The sequence below is a fragment of the Prionailurus viverrinus genome, chromosome C1 (genome assembly GCF_022837055.1).
Source record: "Prionailurus viverrinus isolate Anna chromosome C1, UM_Priviv_1.0, whole genome shotgun sequence".
Classification (NCBI taxonomy): domain Eukaryota; kingdom Metazoa; phylum Chordata; class Mammalia; order Carnivora; family Felidae; genus Prionailurus; species Prionailurus viverrinus.
The window spans coordinates 46,313,038-46,339,971 of NC_062568.1; the positions used below are offsets into that span (position 1 = coordinate 46,313,038).

General features: G+C 39.6%; 1 protein-coding gene across 1 annotated transcript in view; it reads left to right on the forward strand.

Moving 5' to 3' along the window:
- The first annotated feature begins 6,401 nt into the window (after window positions 1-6,401).
- The window catches only part of FRZB (frizzled related protein), a 32,092-nt gene continuing 11,559 nt past the window's right edge, over window positions 6,402-26,934 (forward strand). The window contains exons 1-2 of the mRNA XM_047873763.1: window positions 6,402-7,559; window positions 14,815-14,859. Of these exons, the coding sequence (XP_047729719.1) occupies window positions 7,079-7,559; window positions 14,815-14,859 (526 nt within the window). The 5' untranslated portion in view covers window positions 6,402-7,078. The remainder of the gene's footprint in view (window positions 7,560-14,814; window positions 14,860-26,934) is intronic.

A 26,934-nucleotide genomic window follows, 5' to 3' on the forward strand; every position in this document is an offset into this window, starting at 1 on the left:
CCCCGTGTCAGGCTTTGTGCTGACAGCATGGAGTCTGCTTGGGATTCTCTCTCTCCCTTTCTCTCTGCCCTTCCCCCTGCTCATGCTCTCTCTCTCTCTCAAAATAAATAAGCAATAAAAAAAAAAAAAGAGGAAGGATCATGGGGGAAAGACTGAACAAGATGATTAATGTTCTTGGGTTAGCAAGGTCAGTGGGCCAGGATTCTCACATGGGGTAAATTAGTTGATTGGTGATATAGAGATAATAAGCCTAGTCTCAAGAAAGGTTTGTTAATACTAGGAGGATCCATGTCAAGATTTAGGCCTTTTCCAATGGCTACATTATTTTGAAATATCTCATTTTGACCCTAGAAATCTTTCAATAGCAATTTCTGATATTCTGATGGACATTTATCCTTCAAACCTGAAGAAACAATTTTAGACTTTAAAAAAATTCATTGGGTCTAGTAATTGATATATTTGCTAATTTGGCAGATTCATGTTCTCATTATTTATATATGCATGGAGGAAAGTGATTCATCTTCCAGGTTAAACATGAGATATATGACTCACATTTAACAAATCTCAGATGACTGTGAACTGGCCACGTTATTGCTTCTTACTGTTTTGCAGGATTTCTAATACTGTGGGGATTATTTTAAGGCCATTTTCTAACTTGGCCTTGATGGTCACAGTCAGTTGCTCAGTTGTTCAGTCATAACTCAAGCCAAAAGCCCATGTTGGAATGACCTCTGTGCCACTTGACTTCCCTTCTATCACCATCAGAGGGGGAAGTGAGGAGTAAATAAAGATTTTAAATATATAAGATGAAAGACGTAGCAAAACATGCAGGTCTATTCTAGAGTAAGATGGTAAAAGGGTATTCTAGAAATCATCTGTAATTAAATCTTGTCAAAGGGAGATTTGAAAGAAATTCAGGTTCATCTGGGTTTCAACTGACATTAGACAGGGGAAGCACTACAGTCTGAGGTCCTCTTGAATGTGTCCCTTACCTCCCCTTCTGGACCCCAAGTCCATTTAGGTTGTTTGGGAGGTTTGGATGATTTTAAGGGATTGTGAAAGCTGAATACCATTATGTTTAATTGTCATACATATTGTATATAGGCGTTGGTGTTTCCAAATGTAAGGAAAACACACTTCCAACAGAGAAGGATGGTGTAAATGGAAAGAATATTGAACTGAGCCCGTTAACTGCCATTAACTGACTTCATGGCTTTACCTAAGTTATTTTTCTGAGGTTTTGTTTTTTTTTTTTCCCCCAAAATAAGATAGGGAACCCTAGGAGGTTAGGGGGGGAGGAACAGGTGGGTAGGCTAAATTGTTGAGGTTCATTCCATTACTAAGATACTATGGTTGCTTCTGGAACTTCTTTGAAGTGCATCTATTGTTCTTTTGTAGCAGTGGGGGTGGAGTGTTGCTATTTTCCTTTAGGAAAGTACATTAGGGTCAGAGAGTAGCTGATTGTATTGTCAACTCTCACTGGGGCTCTGAGGTTGACCTTTGAGTAACTAGTAGACAAATCTAGTCCTGTCTTCCTCCCTGGCCTCCCTTCAGAGTATAATTTAGATATTAGGCTGCTTTATTGAAATTATGTTTCTAAGTTCCTCGTAAGAAAAGATAGGCAGGAGATTAAAAAATGAAAGCTTTTTTTTTTCAATATATGAAGTTTATTGTCAAATTGGTTTCCATAAAAATGAAAGCTTTATAGCATGCAAAGTTTACTAAGGCAAATCAAGGCTTCATATCTAGTTCAAAAGAGTGATTCTCAAAGTGTTGTCCCTGGACAGCAGTATCAGCATCACATGGGAACATATGAGAAATGCAAATTCTCAGTCCCTACCCCCAGAGGACCCACCATACCAGAAATTCTGGATGAGGCCCACACAATCTGTGTTTTCAATAGTCCTGCAGGGGATTTTGCTGCAGGTCACAGTTTGAGAGTCACTGCCTTAATGTTGATGTACCTAACAGGTGGGAAGCTTTTCTGGATTGTTTGGAGACTGGACAGGTAATATCTTCTTAAAGTGGAACTTGAGGAATTTCTAGGTGCACAGAACAGCTTGAATGAGGCCATGAAGCAGGAAGGTCTCCCCATTTGAAGCACAAGGATTTGCATTCTATTCCTGGGTGGCGGGGGGGTGGGGGGGTGGCGGGCACAGTCAGTGTCTGATAAGCAGTGTGGACAGGGTTCAGGCTAAGACCTAGGTCCACAGAAAGCCGTGGTCTTTCCCATTCCCAAATCCTTTCTGCTTAGGAAAAAGTGTGATTGTTGGAGTTGGGGAAAGAGCATGGATTCAAGTCCCATCTCTGACTGGCCTTTATCTAGCTGTGAGAACTTTGGGTAAGTCCTTCTTTCCTCTGAGCCTCAGTTTCTTCATCTTTGGAATTAATACCTCTTGTAAAGTATCGTATGGTTTATATGCCTCACAGATAGTAGGCACTCAATAAACACTAGTTCTCTTGCTCCCTGGGTACCTAGGGCTGATCCCCAGTTGGTACAGAATGGGACTGGCCTCAGTCATTCTGACTGATGGATGCCCATCTGTACTAGTTGTTAATTATTGCACACATCAGCCCTGCTTGAAGAAACGTAAGCACGTTTTTTTGGGTGCCTGGGTGGCTGAGTCAGTTGAGTGGTTGACTCTTGATTTCAGCTCAGGTCATGATCCCAGGGTTGTGGGATTGAGCCCACATTGAGCGTGGAGCCTGCTTAAGATTCTCTCTGTCTGTCTCTCCCTCTTCCCCTCTCCCCTGCTTGTGTGTGATGTCAAAAACACAAAACAAAACAAAACGATGTAACCACATTTTCTTAAAGGACAGATGTAGATTGTCTTACAAGCTCAAACCTGGGGTAAGTTTAAAGTGTATTTACCAGATGAAAAAGCATATTAATACTTAAATTGTTGACAAAATACATCACAAATTCTTTTTTTTTTTTTTTTAAATTGGTCAAATTTAAATTTTGGAAAGAAGGCTATTTCACAGTGAAAGATCTTTTATTTCTTTTTTTTTCCTGTCCATATTTATTTTTATTTAAAACAATTTTAATGCCAGTATAGTTAACATACAATGTTATATCAGTTTCAGGTGTACAATATAATGATTCAACAATTCTATACAGGAAGATCTTTCCTTGAAATCACCACTGGAACCCTTGTCAGGAAGTTAGATGAAATGCCAATGCCATCATGCATTCTAAGAAGACTGGCCATGCCTAGGTCTGGGGGTACTTCCAAGCAGCTGTTGAGCCCAGAATTGACTCACAGTCCCAAATAGGTGCTGGAGATGGGTGCTATGCTGCCTCTCAGAGAGTCACGTGCCACATGGTTACTCTGAAGTGCCCTCACCCCCTTAAAAGGCCCGAGATGTGTGTTGGGGAGCCTTTCAAGGTCCTGAAATCTAGGGTTCATAAGATATTTTTCAGTAGGGTATTGGTACACTAATAGTTTGCATTTGCCACCTTCATAACTTTCTCAAACATAAAACCCACTGTAAAAATCTGTGATTTTCATCCTTAGTTCTAGAGAGTGAGTTTTAAAAGATCCCTGTTGCTCTGCCCATCAAAATTTCCTTTAAAAGCTTCAATTCTACAGCCACTTATGTGTTCCCTGCAGATTATTTACCTTAATGACTTTTCAACAGATGTGGAGAGATATCTAAAACAGGCGGCTATCACACAGCCCTGGTGCACTTTTACATTAGGATCAGGGTCCTAATGGATCAGGGTCAGTTCAATGCTTGTTAAATTAAACCTTAAAATAACATAAGAGAAACAAATTACCTATGACCCGTTTCCTCTGAGGAATCAGGTTTCAACCTTCCCTTAATTTCTGTAAATGTGGGCCTTTTGGAAGGCAGTCACTTTTAGGGGCATGGCTCATCTACTAGTGGAGACTGTATTCCTTATCTAATTTGTGTTTCCTTCATGATCACATAGCTTGGTTTTCAGACTTCACTCTATTTATTCCAACTGTATTTTATTTCTCTTTTCTTAATTTTTTTTTTACATTTTGTTTATTTTTGAGAGATAGACAGAGACAGAGCATGGGTGGGGAGGGGCAGGGAGAGGGAGACGCAGAATCTGAAGCAGGCTCCAGGCTCTGAACTGTCAGCAGAGAGCCCCACGTGGGGCTCAGACTCATGAACCCGTGAGATCATGACCTAAGCCAAAGTTGGACGCTTAACCAACTGAGCCACCCAGGCGCCCCTGTATTTTATTTCTCTTTAAGGCATTCATTTATTATATGTTTTTAGACATTTATGTTTTAATATTTAAAATATTGCATTCCAAATTCCATCAGCTCACATTTCTCAAATGCTTATTTCAAAAGACATAGAGGATGAAGTCTCTTCTTAAAGAAAATCATACATACTATTTAGGAAGGCAGGGCACACCCAGATGAAATAACAAAAGAAAAATATTTTGAAGCAATAAATTGACAGGTGCTAAAGAATAATTTGCACAAATGAACAAAGTTCAAGAGGAACTAACTAGAAAAATGAACAAAACCAGGCAGTGTATTCAAAAAGACATGTGGGAGGCAGTGAAATTTATTTTGGGTGTTGATAAAGACAAGTTTGGATTAGAGACTAAAATTGTGAGGGGACATGTTAGACAAAGTGGATAATTAACTTCTGTGAAGGGGAAGGAAAGTAAGCTTTTATTTCAGACAGTGGTGGAACCATAAAAACAATTAGCTTGTTTCCTCTTATACTGAAAGACTTATGGCAAACAGGGAAACACATATAGCAAACAATCTGTTGCATCTATGGTTCACTTCCTTCTTCTAATTTATTGAAAATTCCACCTACATTTTAAAATATGGATTCCCCCAAATGTTCTAATATTGACTGTTTCAATTTTGTTTTTTCCCCCCAAATTTTACTTGCTATATCATCTTTCATCTAATTCATTTATACAATTTTGGCTTTGTTTTCTTACATTACATGAAATAATTGTAGACCAGGCAAAGTTTGTACTAACTAAATGACTCCCTATCTACCATCTGTTGTGTTTTCTCCTAAGTGGAACAAACTTGCTTCTGAAGAAATTTACTATAGTCACAAACTGCTCTTTATGGTCATTTTAGAGATAAAATTTCATAAACTCAAGTGAGCACTGATGTTTTGTAAGTGCCATCAGGTCAGTGACGGGGAATGGACACCCACAACTCCCTGTGTGCTCTAAAGCGGGGGCATCATTTTTCTGCTTCTTGTTGACTCTGAGAAATGGCTGGATTAAAGCAGTGAAATATTTCAATAATGCAGGGCAAAGGTGACTTCCTGTTTTGTTTTAAGGTTTCTTTCTCTTCTCAATGAAAGCTGTGTTTTCTGACATTCTACAATCCTTTTGCTGGGTTAAAGGGCAGGGTGCAGGGCCTCAATAGGTCATTCCATTTACAATATGCCCTGAGAAGGCAGAGGGGGAGAGGAAGGAAAAGACGTGGCTCATTAGTGACAGAGAAGACCAGGAGGGGATCTGGTTTCTATTTTCTTCTCTAGATTGAGCTAATTTGGATGGGAAGGGTTTTATTGTTATCATCATGATTATTATTACCTGTGTGGTGTAATTTTCCTACACATTTCTTTCAAGTGTTAGGTGAAATCCTTGGTGACAAGAGTTGAATAATAAATGCCATTTTATTTTAGTGAGTAAAATCAGAAAACAAAACAAAACAAAAACCAGATACTTCAAAGCAGGTAGTTTTTCACTCTTCGCCTTAAGAAGCAAAACTCCAAAGTTCTAATTCTGCAGGGCAAAGAAAAAAATGCTTTTTAAAAAACCTGTTTCTTGCTTCTGGTGGCCTACTTGTATTATGTACAGATTTCTTTCCTTTTTATGAAAGGCTGCCCCTCCTCCCCCGCCCACCACTTTGTTATTCATAATGCAGACTTTTGTAGTCCTGAACTCTGGTTTGATAAACCTTCACCACTGCATGCAGGGGGCTGTGTTTTCTGTGACTTGGACATTTAAAGTGACATTGCTGAAGTCCTTCCTCCTGAAGTCTGACTTTGTGCAGAGCTGGTGATGCGCAGAAGTAAAGCGGTAGTTTGCCTGAAGAGCTGTGTCCAGGGAGTGAGGGTGCTTGGGTGGGCTCCCAAGTGGGGAACTTGGTACTCCTCCGTCAGGGATTGGGGTGGGCTTTCAGCGAGGGTCTGGGGGCTTTTCTTTGGAGCCAGCGTGGGGATGTGAAAGAGGTGCACGTCTCAAGTCAGCGCTGTGTTGCGTTACGGCATCCTGGCTGCTTCTCGAGGCTTCCCTCCCGTCTGCCTCCAACCCGCAGACCTTGTCTTTCCCCCCACCCCCACCTCCGCTCCCATCCCAGGAAGAGGAGCTGGCATTGGAGGGCTGGGACTGCACCGAGGGGTTGGCGGTGGGGGGTGGGGGCGGGGCTGCCTCTCTGGCCCGGAGGTGGGAAAGTGGAGCGCAGCGGTTCCGAGGCACAGACCTCTCGCGTCGGGGCTCCTCCGGCTGGTCCTTCCTGCCTGCGGCGGTCGCTGCTGCATCAGCGTCAACTCCCACCAAGAACTGGATCTTTTTGCTCAGCCTACAAGAACTGAAACTCTTACCGCACCCTCCTCCCCCATTAGGAGTCTTTTCCCTCTGGTTTCCCCTCCCCCGCCCCAGCCCCTCCTTCCCCCGTTGGAGAATTTCATGCTTCTGTTAGCACCTTTTCATAATCCAGGGGACGTGACAGTCCAGAGCTCCAACTGCCTCAGCTGAATTCTACTTTTGATTTTATTTCTCCCTCGCTTCCTCTTGTTTTCCTCTAATCTGATTCATCTGCGAATCTGACGCTTCTGCCAGAGGGAGAGAGGAATAAATAGATGCTGCTGCCCCAGAAGGCTTAGACGTCGGGAAAGAACAGCCAGAGAGGCAGGGGCGGCGGCGGCCGGAGGTCGGCGGAGCTCGTGGGACCCCATTGGGGGAATTTGATCCAAGGAAAGAAACTGAGATCGTCGGGGGAGGAGAAGCTCCCAGATCATTGTGTCCACTTCCAGGGGGGAAGAGGGGACCGCGAAGCGGGCCTGTCGGCGTCCTCGGCACTGCTGAACCCTGCCCCGTCCTGCCGGGATCATGGTCTGCGGCGGTCCAGGAGGGATGCTGCTGCTGCTGCGGGCCGGGCTGCTCGCCCTGGCTGCGCTCTGTCTGCTCTGGGTGCCCGCAGCACGAGCTGCAGCCTGCGAACCCGTGCGCATCCCCCTGTGCAAGTCCCTGCCCTGGAACATGACCAAGATGCCCAACCACCTGCACCACAGCACCCAGGCTAACGCCATCCTGGCCATTGAGCAGTTCGAAGGTCTGCTGGGCACCCAGTGCAGCCCGGATCTGCTCTTCTTCCTCTGTGCCATGTATGCGCCCATCTGCACCATTGACTTCCAGCACGAGCCCATCAAGCCCTGCAAGTCTGTGTGCGAGCGGGCCCGGCAGGGCTGCGAGCCCATCCTTATCAAGTACCGCCACTCGTGGCCCGAGAGTCTGGCCTGCGAGGAGCTGCCTGTTTATGACCGTGGCGTGTGCATCTCTCCCGAGGCCATCGTTACCGCGGACGGAGCGGGTGAGTCCGGCTCTGGCCCAGCCTCCGTCCCGACCTCTAGCTATCCCGCTTCTCGGAGTTTTTGTTACTCGCCTTTTACTCTCTAATTCTGCCTTTTTTTTTTTTTTTTTTCCTTGGGGTCGCTTCTCTTCATCACTCCTCTCTGGAGCACCACTTCTTTCTTCTCTCTTCCAGACTGATGCACTCCATTCCGATAGGCTATCCGTCTTTCTGAAACTTGCAGTTCATTCCACTCCCCGTCACACTTGTGCTCAACGGTGACCCTGTGCTTTCCATGCTTTCCATGTCTAAGTAACCACGTCTTGCATAGTGATGCTCTTTTTTTTTTACTTTCTTAATTTGTTTACAGTCACTGAACTTTCTTGCCGGATTTTCTTGCATTCTCAATCACGCATTTTCCGTATTTTTCCTGTTGTAGCTGCTTGTCAAGATTGTATGGTGAAAACAGAAAAACTGAAGCACCATTTTCTTCTAATCATTAAAAATGCCTAGATAATTTCAGTAATCTTACTCCAACCCACAGATGTTAGTGATATGTGTTTGCTCAAAGTCCAATTTGAGCAATTACCTTCACCTTAAATTTCTTCGTCCTTTCAATGAGATAAATTGTTCTTCCATTCCAGACTGAAACAGCTGTGAAACATTGCTATGCACTGCTAATTAGCTTCTGTGACTTGCTCCCAGCCACAGAGCTGGCGAAGTGAATTGCTGGGCTCTTTTCACATTCCCACATGCCTTCAAGTCCTTTTGTAAGTGACATATGGATGAAAGGAGTTATATTTAAGGTGTGCTATCATCATATGCTCACGTAATGTTACTTTTAATCTCACCCCTTGCCCTACTGTTTGTTATGTATGCCCTGCAAATATGTCTTTAATACCTTATTTCATGCCCTTTGTGCTGTGTGCACCAACCACACATTCATTTTCATCTTTCCCTACTGTAAAGCTTGATTGTAGTTCTGCATTTAATGGAATCAACCACAAGTTGTTTTCTCACTAGTATTTGGTCTAATTAGGACAGTCATAACTCTGAAGACCCCAGCTAAACCTGGTTCATTATGGTTCATTTAATTCTCACTTAATAGCACTCCTACCAATTACCCCTCAACTCAAATTTCACCCTTCATAGAATTTCATATTTGTTATGGTTTGTTCTCTTTCATACCTTCCCCAGATGAACTCTGTTATTAAATGTGCTGACTCGATTGCCTCCTCTGTTCATTTCCTGGGCGTCAAATTTTTCCTCCTGCCACTTGACCTGCTCAGCCTAAGCTCATGCCCATAGTCCATCTCTAGGTAACAGTTCTTGGCTGTCAGAGAATTGATTTGGAAAAACTATTTTCTGTGCACATTGACATGCTTACCATAAAATGCGTGGAGAGGCAGAGAGTACAAATAGGTGTAAAACCAAAACTGAACAGGAAGATTCCAGAAGCTTTTCCATGGTCCCCTCACTTAATCACTCTTTGAATATACCTATTAAGTCGTCTTGGTTTTAATCAAGAACGAATAACTGGCTGTATAATGTAAGAGAAAGAAATGTATTTCTTCTTAATCTTTGGGCTCAAAGAACACTCTTGAGTCACAGTCTGTGCAGCTTCTGGAAGAGCTTGGTCAGTTGCTGCCCTGGTTTGCCAGACACTTAGAATCTGTTAAATACTGGTGCTTTGCTCAGGCCAATGACCTGGAATGAGGTGGCTATGGTTCACTCTGAAATGCTTTCCTCCCATTAAAGGAAAAGACTTGCTCTGAAACCTCTCTTCGAGATGGACCTCAAATGAGAGAGGTTTGGCAAGATGAACAGCTTTCAAACGCTGTGGTCAATATGGATGGGAAGCAGCTTCCTTAAGTGTCCCTGAATTACCTATCGTTGGGGACCAAATGCAGAACAACTGCCTCATTGAAGCTCTCAAATAGGACATGCATGGAAACAATTTGTCACTAAGTGGGACATGATTTCTGAGCTGCTTTCAAAGGCCATAATAGCTGCTTTGTTGACAGCATCCTTGCTGGAAAAATAGGTAGGGGTAGGCGGCAGTAGGAACCATATTTTCGTGATGGTCTCCCTTTTCCCTCCCTTTACCACAACCTTCAGTGTGAGTCCTTGGCCCTGGTGGCAGGTGGGAGCTTCAGGGGAGGTGGGGATGGGGAATGGAGAGGTGGATTCTAACCCGAAGGGTCCCCTGGCTTCCAAGGCCAGCTTGCTGAAAATTTCATTCCCTATCCTGGGTCAAACTGTTGGACACCTGGAATTACTTAGTAACTACCATATGTGGCCAGTTTAAGTTACGATGCAATATACTGCTTGGTTCAGTGGGATAGGATAGTCCGTGAAGCAGCTTTTTTTCTTCCTCTAGGTATAAACAGAATCATTTATGTTTTATGACTAGAATCCAGCCGAATACAAAAATGAGGTCTCCCTGAATAAAAGAGGCCACCCTTCACATTCCTTCAATGCCAAGAGGATTTGCAAGTCCTACCATTTTCACATGGGTCTCTTCCCTCCTAGCACAGTAAGATTCCACAAACAAGTTTAGGCCCATTTACGTGCTGAAATGGGGCAGTGCTTCAAACTACTTTTTGCTTTCGAAATACTAGGGGCCAGCATATGTTTAAAAAAAAAAAAAAAGATCCTATCCTGACCCTTGCCACCAAATTCACATTAAATGTATTCTTTTTCCACATTGTATATTTACTATGGAGTTGTGGCTTCATGCACAACTGCTTTATCGGAGGATTCATTTCTGCCAGTTAAGACCTCTAGTCCTGTCTTCAGTATTGTATGGCGAGTCAAGAGTGTGGGTAGGAGCCCAGCAGGCCAGGTGTTGAATCTGGACTCTGCTTCCTATCAAGTGTTATTGCAGGGAAATTATATAACCTCTCTGGTTTAAAGTTTTCTGATCTGTATCATGGCAATAGCACTGACTACATCCCACAGGCATGGTGAAGATGAAGTTAAAGATCATGGTACCTGGGACATCGTCCCTAACAGATTGGTGCTGCTGCTATTGCTTTTTCGCCATGGTTATCATTGTGGTATCAAAATGATGTTTTCTTTTTTGAAACGGTAGGCTGGTCAATGCAGATACAGCCTAGAATTTTTATCACTTCAGCTCTGGAAAACAAGCTCCACACGGGGACCCAACTGGACAAGCAGATCTTCCTTCTGAACACACAAGCTTAATATTTCATTTTACACAAATTAACCTGGACCTCAGGATCAAGAACAAATCCCTTTGGGAGCAACAGGAAGAGAGAATGAGTCTGATGGATGTCTGTTAATTATAAATAGTTGATCTTGGATGTGTAGAGATCAAGAATTTAAGAAAACTTATGTATGATATTTCCTAGCTATTTATTCAGTACCTATGGTTCACCATGCCAAGGGTTTTATAATCAATCCTCAGTCATTGCTGGTTTCTGCGGTAGTGTTAGCTCGTCACCTCAGTTCTTGCTCAACACATTTCGCCAGGCCCTCTCTTGCTGCCTGGACCATGCCAGCTTTCACATGCATGTATTGCTGTTTAGTCATATCTCTGCTCTCTGAGAAACAGGCAGCCTTTTCTTCAGCCCTGCTCTACAAATATTTGAGGGGCCAAATACCAAGAAGGAAAAATTATTTAGTGTGATAGGAGGAAAATGGAATGGAAAGAAGAAATGGAAATTTTAGATTAAGACTGGAGAGAACACAGTTTTAAAGATTTTTAAAAAAATTTTTATTTAGAGAGAGCATGAGCAGGGAAGGGGCAGAGAGAGAGAGAGAGAGAGAGAGAGAAAGAGAGAGAGTCCCAGGCAGGCTCCATGCTGCCAGCTGCGGAGCCTGACATGGGGCTTGAACTCACGAACTGTGAGATTGTGACCTGAGATGAAACCAAGATTCAGACGCTTAACCGCCTGAGCCACCCAGACACCCCTAAAGATGCTTCATTACATAAAATACTGAAAGGCATTCTGGGTGGGGTAGGGAAGAGACTATCTCAGAGAGTTACGGTATTTCATCACAGCTAACCTAATTATTTGTGGTAATAAAATCTTATGTAGCCCCCAAATCTTAATGATTCATTTTTTAAAATTTCATTCCTACCAGACTTCCAAATAGTTGTTGCTATAAATAGCAAAACTGACTTAAGTTCTATTTGGCCTTTCTCTTTCTGCTAGGTGTATAGAAAGAAGAGACATACAGTTTTGAATAATTAAGAATTGGTTATATTTCTGCAATTGCACAGTTTTAGAGCTCTAGACCCTTAGTTGGTATTCCACCTTTGCCATTAATGTTAGACCTTGAGCAATTCATTCAAGATTGACATTGTGAATAGAGAAGAATAAGAGAACTATTCATGTGAAGTGATCGATGAATGGCAAAGCACAATGTAAGTGTTTAATAACAATGTGATCGAGGAAAGGACATGTCCTCTCAGGGATTGTTAGCAGCAACCAGAATAAGAACTAATAACACTAGCATGTTTCATCTGCTGTTTTAAGTGTGTTATGCATTTCAATTTACTGTAATAACTACCTGGTGGGTACTATTCCCATTTTGAAGAAAAGGAAGCTGAGGCATATAAGTGACTTGTGCAAGGTCATAAAGCTATTAAGAGAGAGAAGATTCAAACCAGAAATCATTCTCCAATACACTTGCTGTCTTAAGAAGAAAGAGCTGATTCATAACTTTTGAGAGAATCTGTGTCTTTTGACTGTCAGATTGCAGTTAATGGATCAAGTTTTGTCCATTGTATTTCGAAAGCTCACTTATATATAGCTTAAGAGAATAAAAGACAGCTCTGGACAGGGATTCCAAGAGATAAGAGATAACTACTTCACTACACTTTTGAGATAAGAGTACATTCCAGATTCTCACATCTAATCCCGAGCCCTTCAATCTCATCATGCCACAAAGTGAACTCCTCCTTTCCTTCCCCTCATCTGCCTATTCTTTTTGAGTATTTTTTTATATGGTTACGAGGCACCAGCATACCCATGCTCCAGGCCTGGGAGTCATCCTTGATTCTACCCTATTCTCTACTGCCCCTCTTGCCCCCCACCCCCACATTTAATGGATATTAAGTGTTATGGATCTACTCTGAATCCGGTTTCCTTCCCTCCTTCTCTGATGCTGCTCTCTTAGTTTGGGTCTCCACATGTGTCACATGGATTATGGCCACGGGGTAATAATCGGCTTGCTTACTTCCAGTATTGTCCCTCCATATTCCAACAGGGTGATCTTTCTGAAATGTCAATCTGTTGCTTAAAATCCTTTGGTGTCTGTCTCTAGCCTTTGTGACTTCATCCCTTCCTACCTCTCTAGCTTCGTTTCTCTCTGCTCACAACTTTCTCTATTTTAGCCACACTGGAAGACTTGCAGGTCCCTTGGTGAGTACTGCAATTTCTTTCCATATTTCTTACACACGTGATTTTCTATGTGGAACGCACCCCCCACCCAACCCTCCCCAGCTCCTTTAGGACTCTTCTTCTGGAAACTTCTATGACCCCTACTAGAAATTCTTGGGGCATACAACCTAATAATGCCTGCTATTTTAACTTAGGATATTGTTGGAATTCCTAAGTTTAACTTTATGAAAACAATTTTTTTGGATTATTTATGACCAGATAACTTTTTTCTCTTATAATTCTACCAATTGACTTCTAAGCACTTTTAAAAATGAAGAAACATTTTTCTGTAAGAATGAGAGTAGTAAAACCACTTTCCTAGATTCAACTATATCAAAGGGTTGTTTTTTTTCCGAGAGATTTTTTTCATTTTTATTTCAACATTTCGACACTAAACAATTATTTTACATGTGGTTTAATATAATTTCTTCATTTACAGAAAGATCATTTTGGTATAGGTCATATATGTATTATGATTATTGGAGTTATTCAGAAATAAAACCATTGATTGGCATGTTACTTTAACACTTGGATACATTTATCATGAATAAAGTCTTTGCATAGAATAAAAGTCATTAAATTAATAGTATATGACTAAGTCAAACCTAATATTTTAGAATCAAGTATTTGTTGCCTGCCTATTTGATGGTTACTGTCTTTCCTTGTACAGAGCTTTTTAAATACCAGACGATGATTACTAAGCCTGAGAATGTAATTGATTAATAGTAATTTTGAGTACTATTGTCCTAACATGGTATTAACCACTCCTTTTAAAATTTATTCATGACATATCCTATGAAGAAAAAGGACAGAAGAAGAGTGTTATTTTCTGTTAGGATAAACAGATATTGAAGTTATTTAACATAACGTATTAATACAAATCTAAAACTTATATAAAAGTACTGAGTTGAAGTAGCAATAAGAATGGATAGCTAAGTTCAGCAAGTCTCAGCAGGGTGTTTTGCTGAGGCACTCTTATTCCCTAGAGGCAGCATTTTTATTCTTTTTCCTTTTTTAAAAATATTTATTTATGTTTGAGAGGTGGGTTGGGAGGGACAGAGAGAGAGAGACAGAGAGAGACAGAGAGAGAATCCCAAGCAGGCTCTGCTCTGTCAGTGCAAAGCCTGACACAGGGCTCAAACTCACAAACTGTGAGATCATGACCTGAGCCTAAATCAAGAGTCAGACCTTAACTGACTGAGCCACCCAGGCTCCCCTAGAGGCTGCTTTCTTAACTAGAACACCGAAGAACTTTATAATATAAATTACTATTTATCATTCATCATTACCATTTTCTTGGATTATGGGATCATGAAAAGAGTCCTTGACAATTTCCAATTATTACCACGTCTATTAATTGCACTGGTCCCTGCATGGTATGCTTTCTTTCTGCTGAAGAACTGTTTACAGGTAACAAAGGGCATGAGAATGTTTTCTGAATGTTTTCTTTAGGCACCAAGAATTTAAATATATGCTAGTAATGTGTGATACATCTATTTATTGAAGAGATGTGTTGGCTTCTTTTAGTCATCAAGACCCAAGTGTTGGGTGAATGCCTAATATGTGCATGGACTTCATGGTGTCAGAAATTGTGTGAGACTCAAAAACTTACTAAATCCTGAAATTTTACGCACAATTGAGGAGAACTCAAAAGAGCATATCCTCTTTCAGTCACACAAAATAGATCTTGTCCTTATTTGACCTATAAGTAATAGAGTGCCAAGCTCATGGCACTAATAAGAATCCGCTTCCTTGAGACATGACTGAATTAGATTTAATTAAATTGATGACTGAATTAGATTTTTATATGGGAATTCTCAAAATAATAATGAATAAATTATAATTCTTTATTTTATCACTTTCAGATTTTCCGATGGATTCTAGTAATGGAAACTGTAGAGGGGCCAGTGGTGAGTACATCACTATCTTCCTAGTTTTCATTTGTAGTCAAATTAGTCTTTGTAACCTAGATACTCAAGTCTTATCTGGGGACATCTGTACACTATGTTTTTGTTTTTAATATTTATTATTATTGAGAGGGAGGAAAAGAGTGGGGGAGGGGCAGAGAGACAGGGAGAGAGGGGGATAGAAGATCTGAAGCGGGCTCTGTGCTGACAGCAGAGAGCCCGATGTGGGGCTTGAACTCATGAATTGTGAGATCATGACCTCAGCTGAAGTTGGACACTTAACCGACTGAACCACCCAGGCACCACCCTGTACCCTAAGTTTTAACAGTAAACGTGGAGACCTGGATGGCTCAGTTGGTTAAATGTCCATCCAGCTCTTGATTTCAGCTCACAGTTTGTGAGATTGAGCCCCACATTGGGCTCTGCACTTACAGCGTGGAGCCTACTTGGAATTTTCTCCCTTCCTCTCTCTGCTCCTCCCCACTTGCCCGTGAGTGCTCTCACTCTCTCTCTTTCAAAAATAAATAAATAAAAATAAAACATTTAAAAAGTAAACTTAATTATTTATATTTTATTTAAAAAATGAACATATAATAAAATTGACCTTTTGGCCACTAAAAATTGTGTGGATTTTATGAGTTCTATGAATTTTAATGCATATATAGACTTGTGTAAACACTACCACAGTCGAGACACAGAACAGTTGTATCACCTCAAAAGAAACTTCCTCATACTATCTCTTTGTAATTACAAGCTTCTCCCACCCTTAACCACTGGTGATCACTGATCTATTCTCCACTATAGCTTTGTAGTTTTGAGATGATCATATAAATGGAATGGTAGAGTATGTAACCTTTTGAGATTGGCTTATTTCACTTATCATAATGCCTTTGAGATTCATCCAAGTTGTTACTGCATGTAGCAATCGTTGATTCATTTTAATTCCCAAATATTGTATTACTTGCGTCTATTACCATTTGTTTATCCATTCGTGCCTTGAAGGATAATTGAGCTGTTTCAAGTTTTTGTAAGTCATGGGTAGATCTACTATAAACATTTGTGTACAAGTTTTTGTATAAACATAAGTTTTCATTTCTCTAGGGTAAATATCTGGGAATGAAATTACTGGGGTTAGATAGTAAGGGTATGTTTAACTTTGTAAAAAAAAAGCTGCCGAACTGTTTTCAAAAATGGCTGTTCAGTTTTGCACTAGTGGTGTGTAAGTGTTCCCCTTGCTGTGCATCCTCTCTGGAATGTGGTTTTTTCAGTTTTTTATTTTTTAAATCTTAGCTGTTTTAATAGGTGTGTAGTGATAGCACATACCTATTACAGAAGTGATATATACTGAATATAAAGAACCATCTTTTGGTTTCATTGATTTTTCTCTATTTATTTGCAACTTTATTGATTTCTGCTCCTCAGTATTTCCTTCCTTTGCTTGTTTAAGATTTACTTTGCTGTCCGTTTTTCCCGTAAGGTAGAAGCTTAGGTTATGATTTGAGACCTTTATTCTTGTCTAGTATAGTAATTTGATGCTAAGAATGGCTTTATTTGCATCTCACAAAGTTTGATAGGTTTTATTTTAATATTCTTTACTTTAAAATAGTTTATAATTTCCCTTGAGACTACATATTTGACTTATGAATTATTTAGGATTGTACTGTTAAATTTGCTGCCGTTTGGAGATTTTTCTCTTTGCTTTATGTTATTCTAATTCTACTATAGAGAATACACTTTGTATAATTTTGATTCTTTTAAATTTGTTAGGGTTTATTCTATGACCCAGGATATGATTTGGTGAATGTTTTGTTTACACTTGGGGAAAAAAATATATATATATTCTGCAATTGTTGGGAGGAATGTTCTTTAAATGTCAATTAGATTAGTTAATACTGTTGTTTACTACTTTCATAGTCTTGCCTGTTTTCTGTCTACTAGATCTATTGATCATTGTGAGATGAATAAATCTCCAAATATTGTAGATGTTTCTATTTCTCTTTCAGTTCTGTTTTTTTCATGTGCAGGTATTCTGAAACTGTTATTTGGTGCATTCACAGTATTTTTGTAATTTTTGTTTATTTATTTTGAGAGAGAACAAGAGAGAGAGAGCAGGGGAAGGACAGAGAGAAAGGGAGAGAGAGATTCCCAAGCAGGCTCTGCACTGACAGTGCAGACATGGAGCTCGAACTTATGAACCATGAAGTCATGACTTGTGCTGAAATCAAGAGTTGGACACTTGGGGCTCCTGGGTAGCTCAGTTGGTTGGGCTTCTGACTGTGGCTCAGGTCATGATCTCGCGGTCCGTGAGTTCGAGCCCCACATCGGGCTCTGTGCTGAGAGCTCAGAGCCTGGAGCCTGGAGCCTGTTTCATATTTTGTGTCTCCCTCTCTCTCTGACCTTTCCCCATTCATGCTCTGTCTCTCGCTGTCTCAAAAATGAATAAACGTTAAAAAAATTTTTTTTAAAAGAGTTGGACACTCAATTGACTTAGCCACCCAACCGCCCCCACAATTAGTGTTTTTATGTCTTATTGGAGAATTGACCCTTCATAATGTAATGTCTCTCTTTATCTCTGGTAGTTTTCTCTGCTTTAAAATCTATTTTCTTTGATATTAATATAGCTACTTCAATTTTTCTTTTTATCGGTATTTACAAGGTATATCTTTACCCTTTTACTTTTAATATACCTACATTATTATGTTCTAAACAAATTTCTTGTAGACCTAGTATAATTGGGTCATTTTTTTGTTGGAATTGTTTTTTTTTGTTCTTTTAACCAATCTTTGTCTTTTGATTGGTGCATTGAGATATTTACATCTAATATGGTTATTGTTATGTTTTTATTTAGATCTACCATTTTATTATTTGTTTCTGTTTGTTCCCTCTCTTTCATTCCTGTGTTCTATATCCTGATTCATGTTGGATTATTTGAATCTCTCTTCCTCATGCACACATGTGTATGTATCTCTCTGTGTTATACGTTTATCTTGTGAATATATATATATATATATATAATGACAGTATATGTAGTTGTATTTTTTCTTTAAGCCATTAAAAGTGTTTTAAACAACTCAGGGGGAGAATAGGGGTGCCTATGTGGCTCAGTTGGTTGAGCGTCCAGCTCTGGATTTCGGCTCAGGTCATGATTGATCCCAGTGTTATGGGATCAAGCCCTGTGTTGAGCTCCACACTGGGTGTGGAGCCTGCTTAAGATTCTCTCTCTCTCTCTCTCTCTCTCTCTCTCTCTCTCTCTCTCTCTCTCCCCCCCCCTCTGCCCCTTTCCCCCACTCATGTCCTTGTTCTCTCTCTCTCTCTCAAAATAAAAAAAAAAAAAGAATAGCCTATTGTGTTTACATAGATGTTTCTATTTCTATTGTTTTTTCCTGATTTCCAGTATTCCTTCTACCTGAAGAACTTCCTTCAACATTTCTTTTAAAGCAGTTCTGGTGGCAATAAATTCTCTCAGTTTTCCTTTATCTGAAAATGTCTAGATTTCACCTTCATTCCTGAAGGGTATTTTCATTGGATATAGAATTCCGGGTTGGCAGTTCATTCAGTGTTTAAAAAAGTTATTCCACTTACTTCTGTGTTTCTCAAGGGAAATTGGTAGTCATTCAAATCATTGTTACCCTGTATATAATGTGTCAGTTTTCTCTGGTTGCTTTCAAGGCTTTTTTCTTGGTGTTTAGTTTTTAGCAGTTGGATTGTGCTATGCCTGGACATTGATTTCTTTGGTTTTAACCTGTTTAGGGTTAATGGAGTTTCTTGAGTCTATAAATTTTTGCCTTTTGTCAAATTTGGGAAGGTTTCAGCAACTATTTCTTCCAAGATTTATTTTTACAGCACATTCTCTTCTATTTCCAAATCTATGATGATGTGAATCTTAGAGCTTTTGTTATTGTCCCACAGATCCCCAAAGATCTGCTCATTTCCCTCTCAATCTTTATAATTTCTCCTGGTCTGTCTTCAAGTTCGGTGACTTGATCATCACTATTCTTCTACTGAGCCCATCTAGTGAATTTTTTATTCCAGTTCCTGCAATTTTCAAAGTTCAAAATTTCCACTTGGTTCTTCATTATATCTTGTATTTCTTTGTTGAGACTTTCTATCCTTCCTTTCATTTCAAGGGTGTTCACTATTACTTTTTGGAGAATTTTTGTAAGAACTGCCTTGAGATTATTGTTGGATAATTTTAACATTTGTGTCACCTGGTTGTTTTTCCATACAAATTGAGATTTTTCTGGTTCTTCATATGCAGAGTAATTTTTTAATTGCATCCTGGTCATTTTGATTATTTATGTTCTAAGACTTTGGTTCTCATTTAAAGTTCTATAGAGAATGTTGATTTATATTTTTTTAATGTTTGTTTATTTTTTGAGAGAACAGTCAGCGGAGGGGCAGGGAGAATCTTAGGCTCTACACTGTCAGTGCAGAGCCCAAAGTGGGCCTGATCCCACAAACTGTGAGATCATGACCTGAGTTGAAATGAGAATTGGACACAGCCGACTGAGCCACCCAGGTGCCCCGAGAATGTTGATGTTTTTATTTTAGCACATTGGGTTTAAGCAGCAAATTCTGACTTGTCTTCTGTAGGTTGTGATTTCAGTATCTGTTCCACTGTCAGTCTTTGAAGTGCCTTTCAGATCTATCCCATGTGCATCCTACCCAGGGGCCAGTGTGAGATCAGGGCAATGATCTGTCCCACAGTTTAGTTTTCAAAGTCTACAGTATACTGTTCAGTGTCCGATTCATACATACCCAGAGGTGAATCTACCAGCTCATAAACAATTTTATGGAATTTTTTCTAAGTTCCTCTCTGTCTGTGGTCTTCTCAGCACTTTTTAGTTCCTTTGGGGCTCCTCTTTGGTCCTTTGGCCAGAAATCTGGAGCTTTATTTATCCCACTCTGTGATGTACTTCCTGTGACTGACTCCACATCTGAGGCCAGATGGTGGGGGACAAAGCGATGGGGCTTTACCCCAATCTCTTGACATTACACGTCCAATGAGAAAGGAAGGTTCTCCAATGTCACCAGTTTAGACTCCTGAGGGCCTCCCTTGGTGCAGCTGTTGTCAGCACTGCCCCAGGATTGCTTGAATGATGGGATACCAGAGAATGGAGTAGTAGAAGACCCTTTTCTCACTTCTTGAGTCAGAAGTAGAGGGATTCTCCTAAAGAACTCCATCTGTATCATGCCCACTTATAGGCTATGGGCTGTGTTGCAACTAGGCTGGAGGATACTAGAGCGGGGGAAGTTAATGAACAGTTTGAGAATATCAGTCTTCTTCCCCAATATTTCTATTATTTACTTTTCAGAATCCTTAAGTAGTTGCTTCATGCATTCTGTAACTGTGTTCAGTGGGAAAGACATGGTAGAATCTAGTTACTTCATCTCATCATAAAATAAGCTTTCAAATGAAGTATGCTGTATGTTCAAAAACACAAATCATAAGCTTGCAGCTCAGTGACTTGTAACAAAGTAAACACTGTTGTGAAACCATCACACAGATCAAGATTTATACTATTAGCAGCATTCCAGAAGTCTCCTTGTGCCTCTTCCAAATTATTACTTCCACCTTTCTTTCTCAAGGTAACTGCTAGCAGAAATTCCAATACCATACATTAATTTTGTCTAATTTTGATCTTTTATGAATATACACACACACACACACACACACACACACATATATATGTGTGTGTGTGTGTGTGTGTGTATAGTGTATGGCTTTCTTTGCTACTTATTATGCTGTGCATACCAGTACTTCTGAATTTTCGTTGCTGTGTAGAATTCTATCATATGAATATACCACACTTTATCCTAATGTTCCTGGATATTTGGGTTGTTTCTAGTTTTTGTTTCTGTGACTAATGCTACATTTGCTCTTACAAGAACATTTTTTTTTTAATTTTTTTTTTCAACGTTTATTTATTTTTGGGACAGAGAGAGACAGAGCATGAACGGGGGAGGGGCAGAGAGAGAGGGAGACACAGAATCGGAAACAGGCTCCAGGCTCCGAGCCATCAGCCCAGAGCCCGACGCGGGGCTCGAACTCCCGGACCGCGAGATCGTGACCTGGCTGAAGTCGGACGCTTAACCGACTGCGCCACCCAGGCGCCCCACAAGAACATTTTAACTGCAATCAGTTATAAATACCTTTTCGATTTCACTTTCCTCTAGTAGTTTGCACTGATTTGGGTCTGTGTGTCCTGCTTTGTAAGGTGTCTTATATGTGGAAGTGGAGCATTTATTTTACTGAGTTGTAAATAACTTTGAAACATCAGTTTTCATTAGATGGCGATAGTTTTCACTGTTGATTTCCATTGAATCTTGTCAAAGTGACAAGTGTCTGACCAGAGGCAATGTCTGCCAAATGTGCCCAACAAACAACTTTTAAAAAACATAAGTGAATGAAAATGATTTATTTAGAATTATTTCATTACCTTCTTGATACAATTGAGAATGTTTTGGAGTGTCATAAAATCAGCTGGAAATTATTGGTGCCCAGCAATGTTTCTGTTTTAATGATCACGTCTACTGTTGAATTTGATCAAAACAAACCACAAAGCTCATTTGTATAGTACAACAGGTAAGTCAAAAGTTTTGTCAAGTGCATACATGTTCTATCAGTCTGTGCAGAAGTTATGGTTATAATAATATAGCACTTAGTGTGTAAATGAAAGATATGACATCAAAAACACTATAAATAATATACAAAAATAGTTCAATGTGTAAAAAAAAATGACCCAGAATGAATGTAGTATTCCTGGGCTTCGTGTGTACTGTTCCTCTTTTATAAATGTTTTCCTGTTTCCTGGTATGATGGGAATGATGAAAACAAACAAGCAAAACCAAGCTTATTCTGCTTGTGGAAAGATGCACTGACCTATTCACATGTTCTATAAGGAAAATACAAATTATTCATAGTCAAAATTTTATGCTTTGGAAAAATGTAGCTGCTGAGGTTGGTAAAGGAGAATATAGAGAAGATACAAAAACATTGTAACCCACATAACCCAGCTTTCAAAAGTGTCAAGCTGTTTCTGCCTGGAATTTAGAAAAGAAATTCTTTCACTCTAGTTAATTTATCCTTTGCCTGGAAGCTTAACATTTTTTTTTTTTTTTTACTTGAGATAATGACTTTGTCTGAACAGCTTCCAGTTTGTGAGTGTGTTCTATTGTAAACCCACTGTCCTAATAAGGAGAACATCATGTCTATTTCCCATAACATGGCATATGGGGAAAAACAATTTTAGTTTTATTCCACCGAGTCATTTGGTCTGTCAAATCAACCAGAAAATTGAGGCAGGTATTCAAATGATACAGTGAAAAGATCTTTTTTTATTGTTAAAATGATTCTGAAAAAGAATTCTCCCAGTTTTCTACTTTGTGGTGGTGACCAATTTGTGAGTTTTTTTTTTTTGAAGTGTTTTTCTTTTTTTTTTTTTTTAATTTTTTTTTCAACGTTTTATTTTATTTTTGGGACAGAGAGAGACAGAGCATGAATGGGGGAGGGGCAGAGAGAGAGGGAGACACAGAATCGGAAACAGTCTCCAGGCTCTGAGCCATCAGCCCAGAGCCCGACGTGGGGCTCGAACTCGCGGACCGCGAGATCGTGACCTGGCTGAAGTCGGACGCTTAACTGACTGCGCCACCCAGGCGCCCCTGTTTTTCTTTTTTTAAGAGAGAGTGAGCTTGCACGTGAGCAGGGGAGGGGCAGAGGAAGAGGGAGAGAGAGAATCCCAAGGAGGCTTCATGCTCAATGTGGAGCCCGAAGCTGGGCTGGCTGTCATGACTGTGAGATCATGACCTGAGCCGAAATCAAGAGTCAGATGCTTAACCGACTGAGCCACCCAGGCGCACCTTATGAGTTTTTATTTTTGAAAAACAAAAATTTTTCCAGAGAGCAGGTATAGTTGGTAAATTCTGACACTAATGAATTACATGAGCATAACCCAGTTACTTCTCTGGTTTGTTTCTGATTATAAAGTCAGATTGTATTGACTTTGGAGTTCCCGTGTGACATATTTTTGAATTAGGGAAACATTAGCGGTATCACCTAGTGTAAGCTGGGTACCCTACACAGGTTTGACTAATGTCTCTCTGCCCCTATTTCTGAGGTGCTTCAGAGAAATTTTGAGTGGCTGCTGCTGAGTAACTAGAGATTTCTGACTGCCTGCACCTGCCAGGCCTGCCCCAGAGGGGGTGCCCTCTTTGCGGGATGGCCTGTGCCTGACTGGGGTGGTAGAGATTCATTCTCTCTCTTTCTCCAAACTTCTTTCCTCCCCTTGACTTCCTCCTAATTTGGGGAATTTAGTTTTTTGCTTTGGTGCAAATGTTTACTGACTATAGCAGCTGAATTAACTTGGGGCAACTTCTGCCATTTATTGAAAAAAAAAATTAGGATAGATAAAAAGAATATTTACAATTCTATAGTTTCTTACAAGTGTATGCTTTTTTTTTTCGTTATTTCTAAGCATTTGACCCATTTTTATTCCTAAGCATTTTCCTCCTTGAACTGTTACCCAAGTCATGCTAGTTCTTCCCCTGTCCCCTAGCCATGGGCATTCCCTGAGACTTTGTGCTTGGCCTCTACTGCTCTCTCCTTATAACAGTTTCTTCCCTTTGGAGTATATCCAGCAACTAGGCTTAATTATCACTCTTGTGACTCCAGTTCTTATCCCTGTCACAGGTACAGCACCATATTTCTCCTTCAATAAACACTTCTACCTAGGTCGCCTATTTGTACTTCAGTTACAACCTAGTTAATAATTAAAGCTGTCTTTTTATTACAGATTTCCTTCTTGTAACTTTTTTAGTATGTGGCACCATTGTTTTCCCAGGTCCCCAGCATTGAAACTTCATAGTCAGTTTATTGGTTCATCCACCCCACTGTTCATTAGAAATGTAATGGCCAGGGGCGCCTGGTTGGCTCAGTCGGTTAAGAGTCTGACTCTTGATTTTGGCTCAGGTCATGATCTCTTGGTTTGTGAGACTGAGCTCCACGTCGGGCTCTGTGCTCTCTCTCTCTGCCCCTCCCCACTCTTTCAAAATAAACAAATACACTTAAAAAAAAAAAAAAGAAGTATAATGGCCACCTCCTTGTACCAGGCATATGCCTGCCCAGGACATGGGGTGAGGGGGGTGAGCAGGGACTGCACCTTCCTTTTCTGTCACCTCTTTTCTATGTGCTTGGGAGGGGTAAATGATGTTCTAAAAGACTATGGAGCCCACTTTATGTTTTTGTTAATTGACCTCTTTATAGTGCTTCACTGAACATAACACTTCAGATCTCATGGGAGAAAATGGGCAAATCTCATGGACTATATTTCGTATATCCTGAATGAGTCTTGGATCCATAAATGTTGTGAAGGAAAGTTTATTTAAAAATTTCCAAAGACATAAATCCTAAAGGAATAAATTAAATTTCCTTTTCTTATTAATACAGTGTTAGCCCTCTCAATCTTAAACAGTTCCCTTTTATAAAGCACAAATTACTATGAATAGGGACCTTTATTACAATTTTGAGGTTTGTTTTTTTAAGCTAAACCGAGCAAATGTTATTTTTGCTTTTTAAAGCCTTATTATATTACCTAGGTTCACCAATCAACTGCATTGCATTTTCCACATACTGCTCTTATCCAAAATAAAATCTAATATATTCTTTGCCTTATGCATATGATTGGGAAATAAATATTATTTTAAACATGTAATGAACAGCTGCTAAGTCATGGCGCACTTCAGTTTATGGAAATATGAAAGGACGGTCTCATGAATTTTTATGTTAATGGTACTTCATTGATGTATAATTTACTTACGGTAAAATGCATAATTAAGTGTATGCCACACTGCATTTTGACAAATGTATATACCTATGTAGCTATCCCCCAGCTCAAAATAAAGAATATTTCCATCATCTCTAAGAATTCCCTTGTGCCCAGTCACCCACCTCACTGTGAGGCAAGCACAGGTGTTATTTTTATTACCATAGATTAGTGTCTGTTCTTCACATCCATGTAAATGGAAATCATATAGTACATACTCTTTTGTGACTGGCTACTTTTGTTTTTGCATGATGTTTTTGATATTTATCCATTTCTGTGCATCATTTCATTCTTTTTTGTGTGGAATAGTGTACCCTTGTGTGAGCATAATACCAATGTGATTTCTAAATTCTATTTTTTTTAAGCCCGCCCAACCAAATGTAATATATATAATAGTTTCTATCTCTAGGGAAAAATTCAGCACATTTTCATATTTAAGCTTAAACTTTTAAGTATAAACTTTAAACTTTAATCTTTAAATCAACTTGCAGATGATTTTTTGTTAGAAAATTGTCTCTTATTTTATCAGCTGCTCTTGAATTTGCATAAAATACCTTAAGATCTTTTTGGTGTGTTTATATATTACTATTGCTAAGAGCTAACAGTCGGTGAATGATTTCTAAGTAATAGTCTCTGTGTCAAATTCCTTAAGTGAATTATTCTTTAAATTCTTAACAATAACCCTGTGAGGTAGGCAGTATTAATTTAGAAATAGGTTTTGCCCAAGGTAACTTTCTCAAGGTCATACCACTAGGAAGAAATAGAGCTGGGATTCAAATCCATGTGCCCTTAATCGTGTTGTCATATTCTCTTGCATTCTAATACTTATTAGAATGGTCACATATGTGACCATTTGATGTGTCAAATGTGTATTTGATGTGTATTATCTCATTTAATTCTCCTGGTAACTCTAAAAGATATGTTTAAAAATCACCTTAGGGCATACTTATGGGCACATCTTAAAAATATAGATCTGGATCTCTGTAAAGAAGTTATAGTTAAGAATATAGATTTTCAAATAGTAAAAATTTATTTTTTATGTTTGTTTTAAAATTTGTGGTTTGCTCCTATGTTTCTTAAAATGGAGAGAAGGGGACAAGTGGGCTTCAAGGGTCAAATGCCAAGATCTAAAACATATAATACATTTGGTACAAATTAAAATCATTTAAATTCTAAACTGATTAGAATGAGCCAATCTTGAAAGAATTATGGAAACTGCAATGCAAATAGAACTATATTTTCTTTCATCCCCATGTACTTTTTGACAATAAATCCTGCACACAGACCTAAGACGTCTTTTCCTAGAAAAAGCAGAAAGATACTAATTCCTAGATAGTGGTATTCCAAAGTCATGGACATGAAAGGTTATAGTGGTTTTGGAATCTGGCAAGAGAAGTTAGTTACAGTCTTATGGCTCTGGATGAGACCCAACGGTAGTCAATTTCAAATAAAGGTCACGGTTAGAGAGTTGTATAACACTTAAGCATTAACTTGAACAGATTGCATTAAGTAGGGAAGGTCCACTGAGAATCACATTTCACAATTGTATCAGGTACTTGGAATTCCTTAGACTTTATAAAACCGTCTGACTCTTTAAAAATACTATCATAATTATGTGTTTTCAGTGAGCCTATTTTTATGAATAAAAATTGGAATAAAGAAGGATGTGATTACTTTCCTCCCTGAACTATGTTAATAAGATGCCTTCTTGTTGAGACCACGAGGCTGTTTGTGGCTCGGGCACTGCAGTGCCCTGGGAGACATCTCTGAATTGCAAACCAGATTCTGTGGAGCTTAGGGATGTTAATTTTGCAAACTAATATTTGTATGAGAGTGATAAACTCATGTTTGTACTAGTATAATAAACAGTCGTCAGTTTCATTAGCAGAGAAGTAGGAAATCGTTGATGCTAGGAGAGAGTGCCTGAGAGAACCAAGCAAGAACTTGAGGGAGAGCTGCCAAAGATGGTTTCCTGATGGAGGCCCGTAGTTGCTTGTGAGATGTAGGATGATGTGCTGTTCTGCAATTCGTGATGTTACATTCAGTTCTAGACATTGAGGCAAGTGAATTGTTAATATAAAAACTTACCCACATTTGAAGAATTCTTTGTCACTTACTTTGTTGCAGCCAGCTCCTTTAACTTGTTCATATATTTTTTTCCCCCGGATAAAAACACGAAGGCAGTTCCTTTACAACCTTTTCTTCTCAGTGGTGGAATGTAAGTTAATCAATATCTAACGGTTTTTGTGCAAAGCTC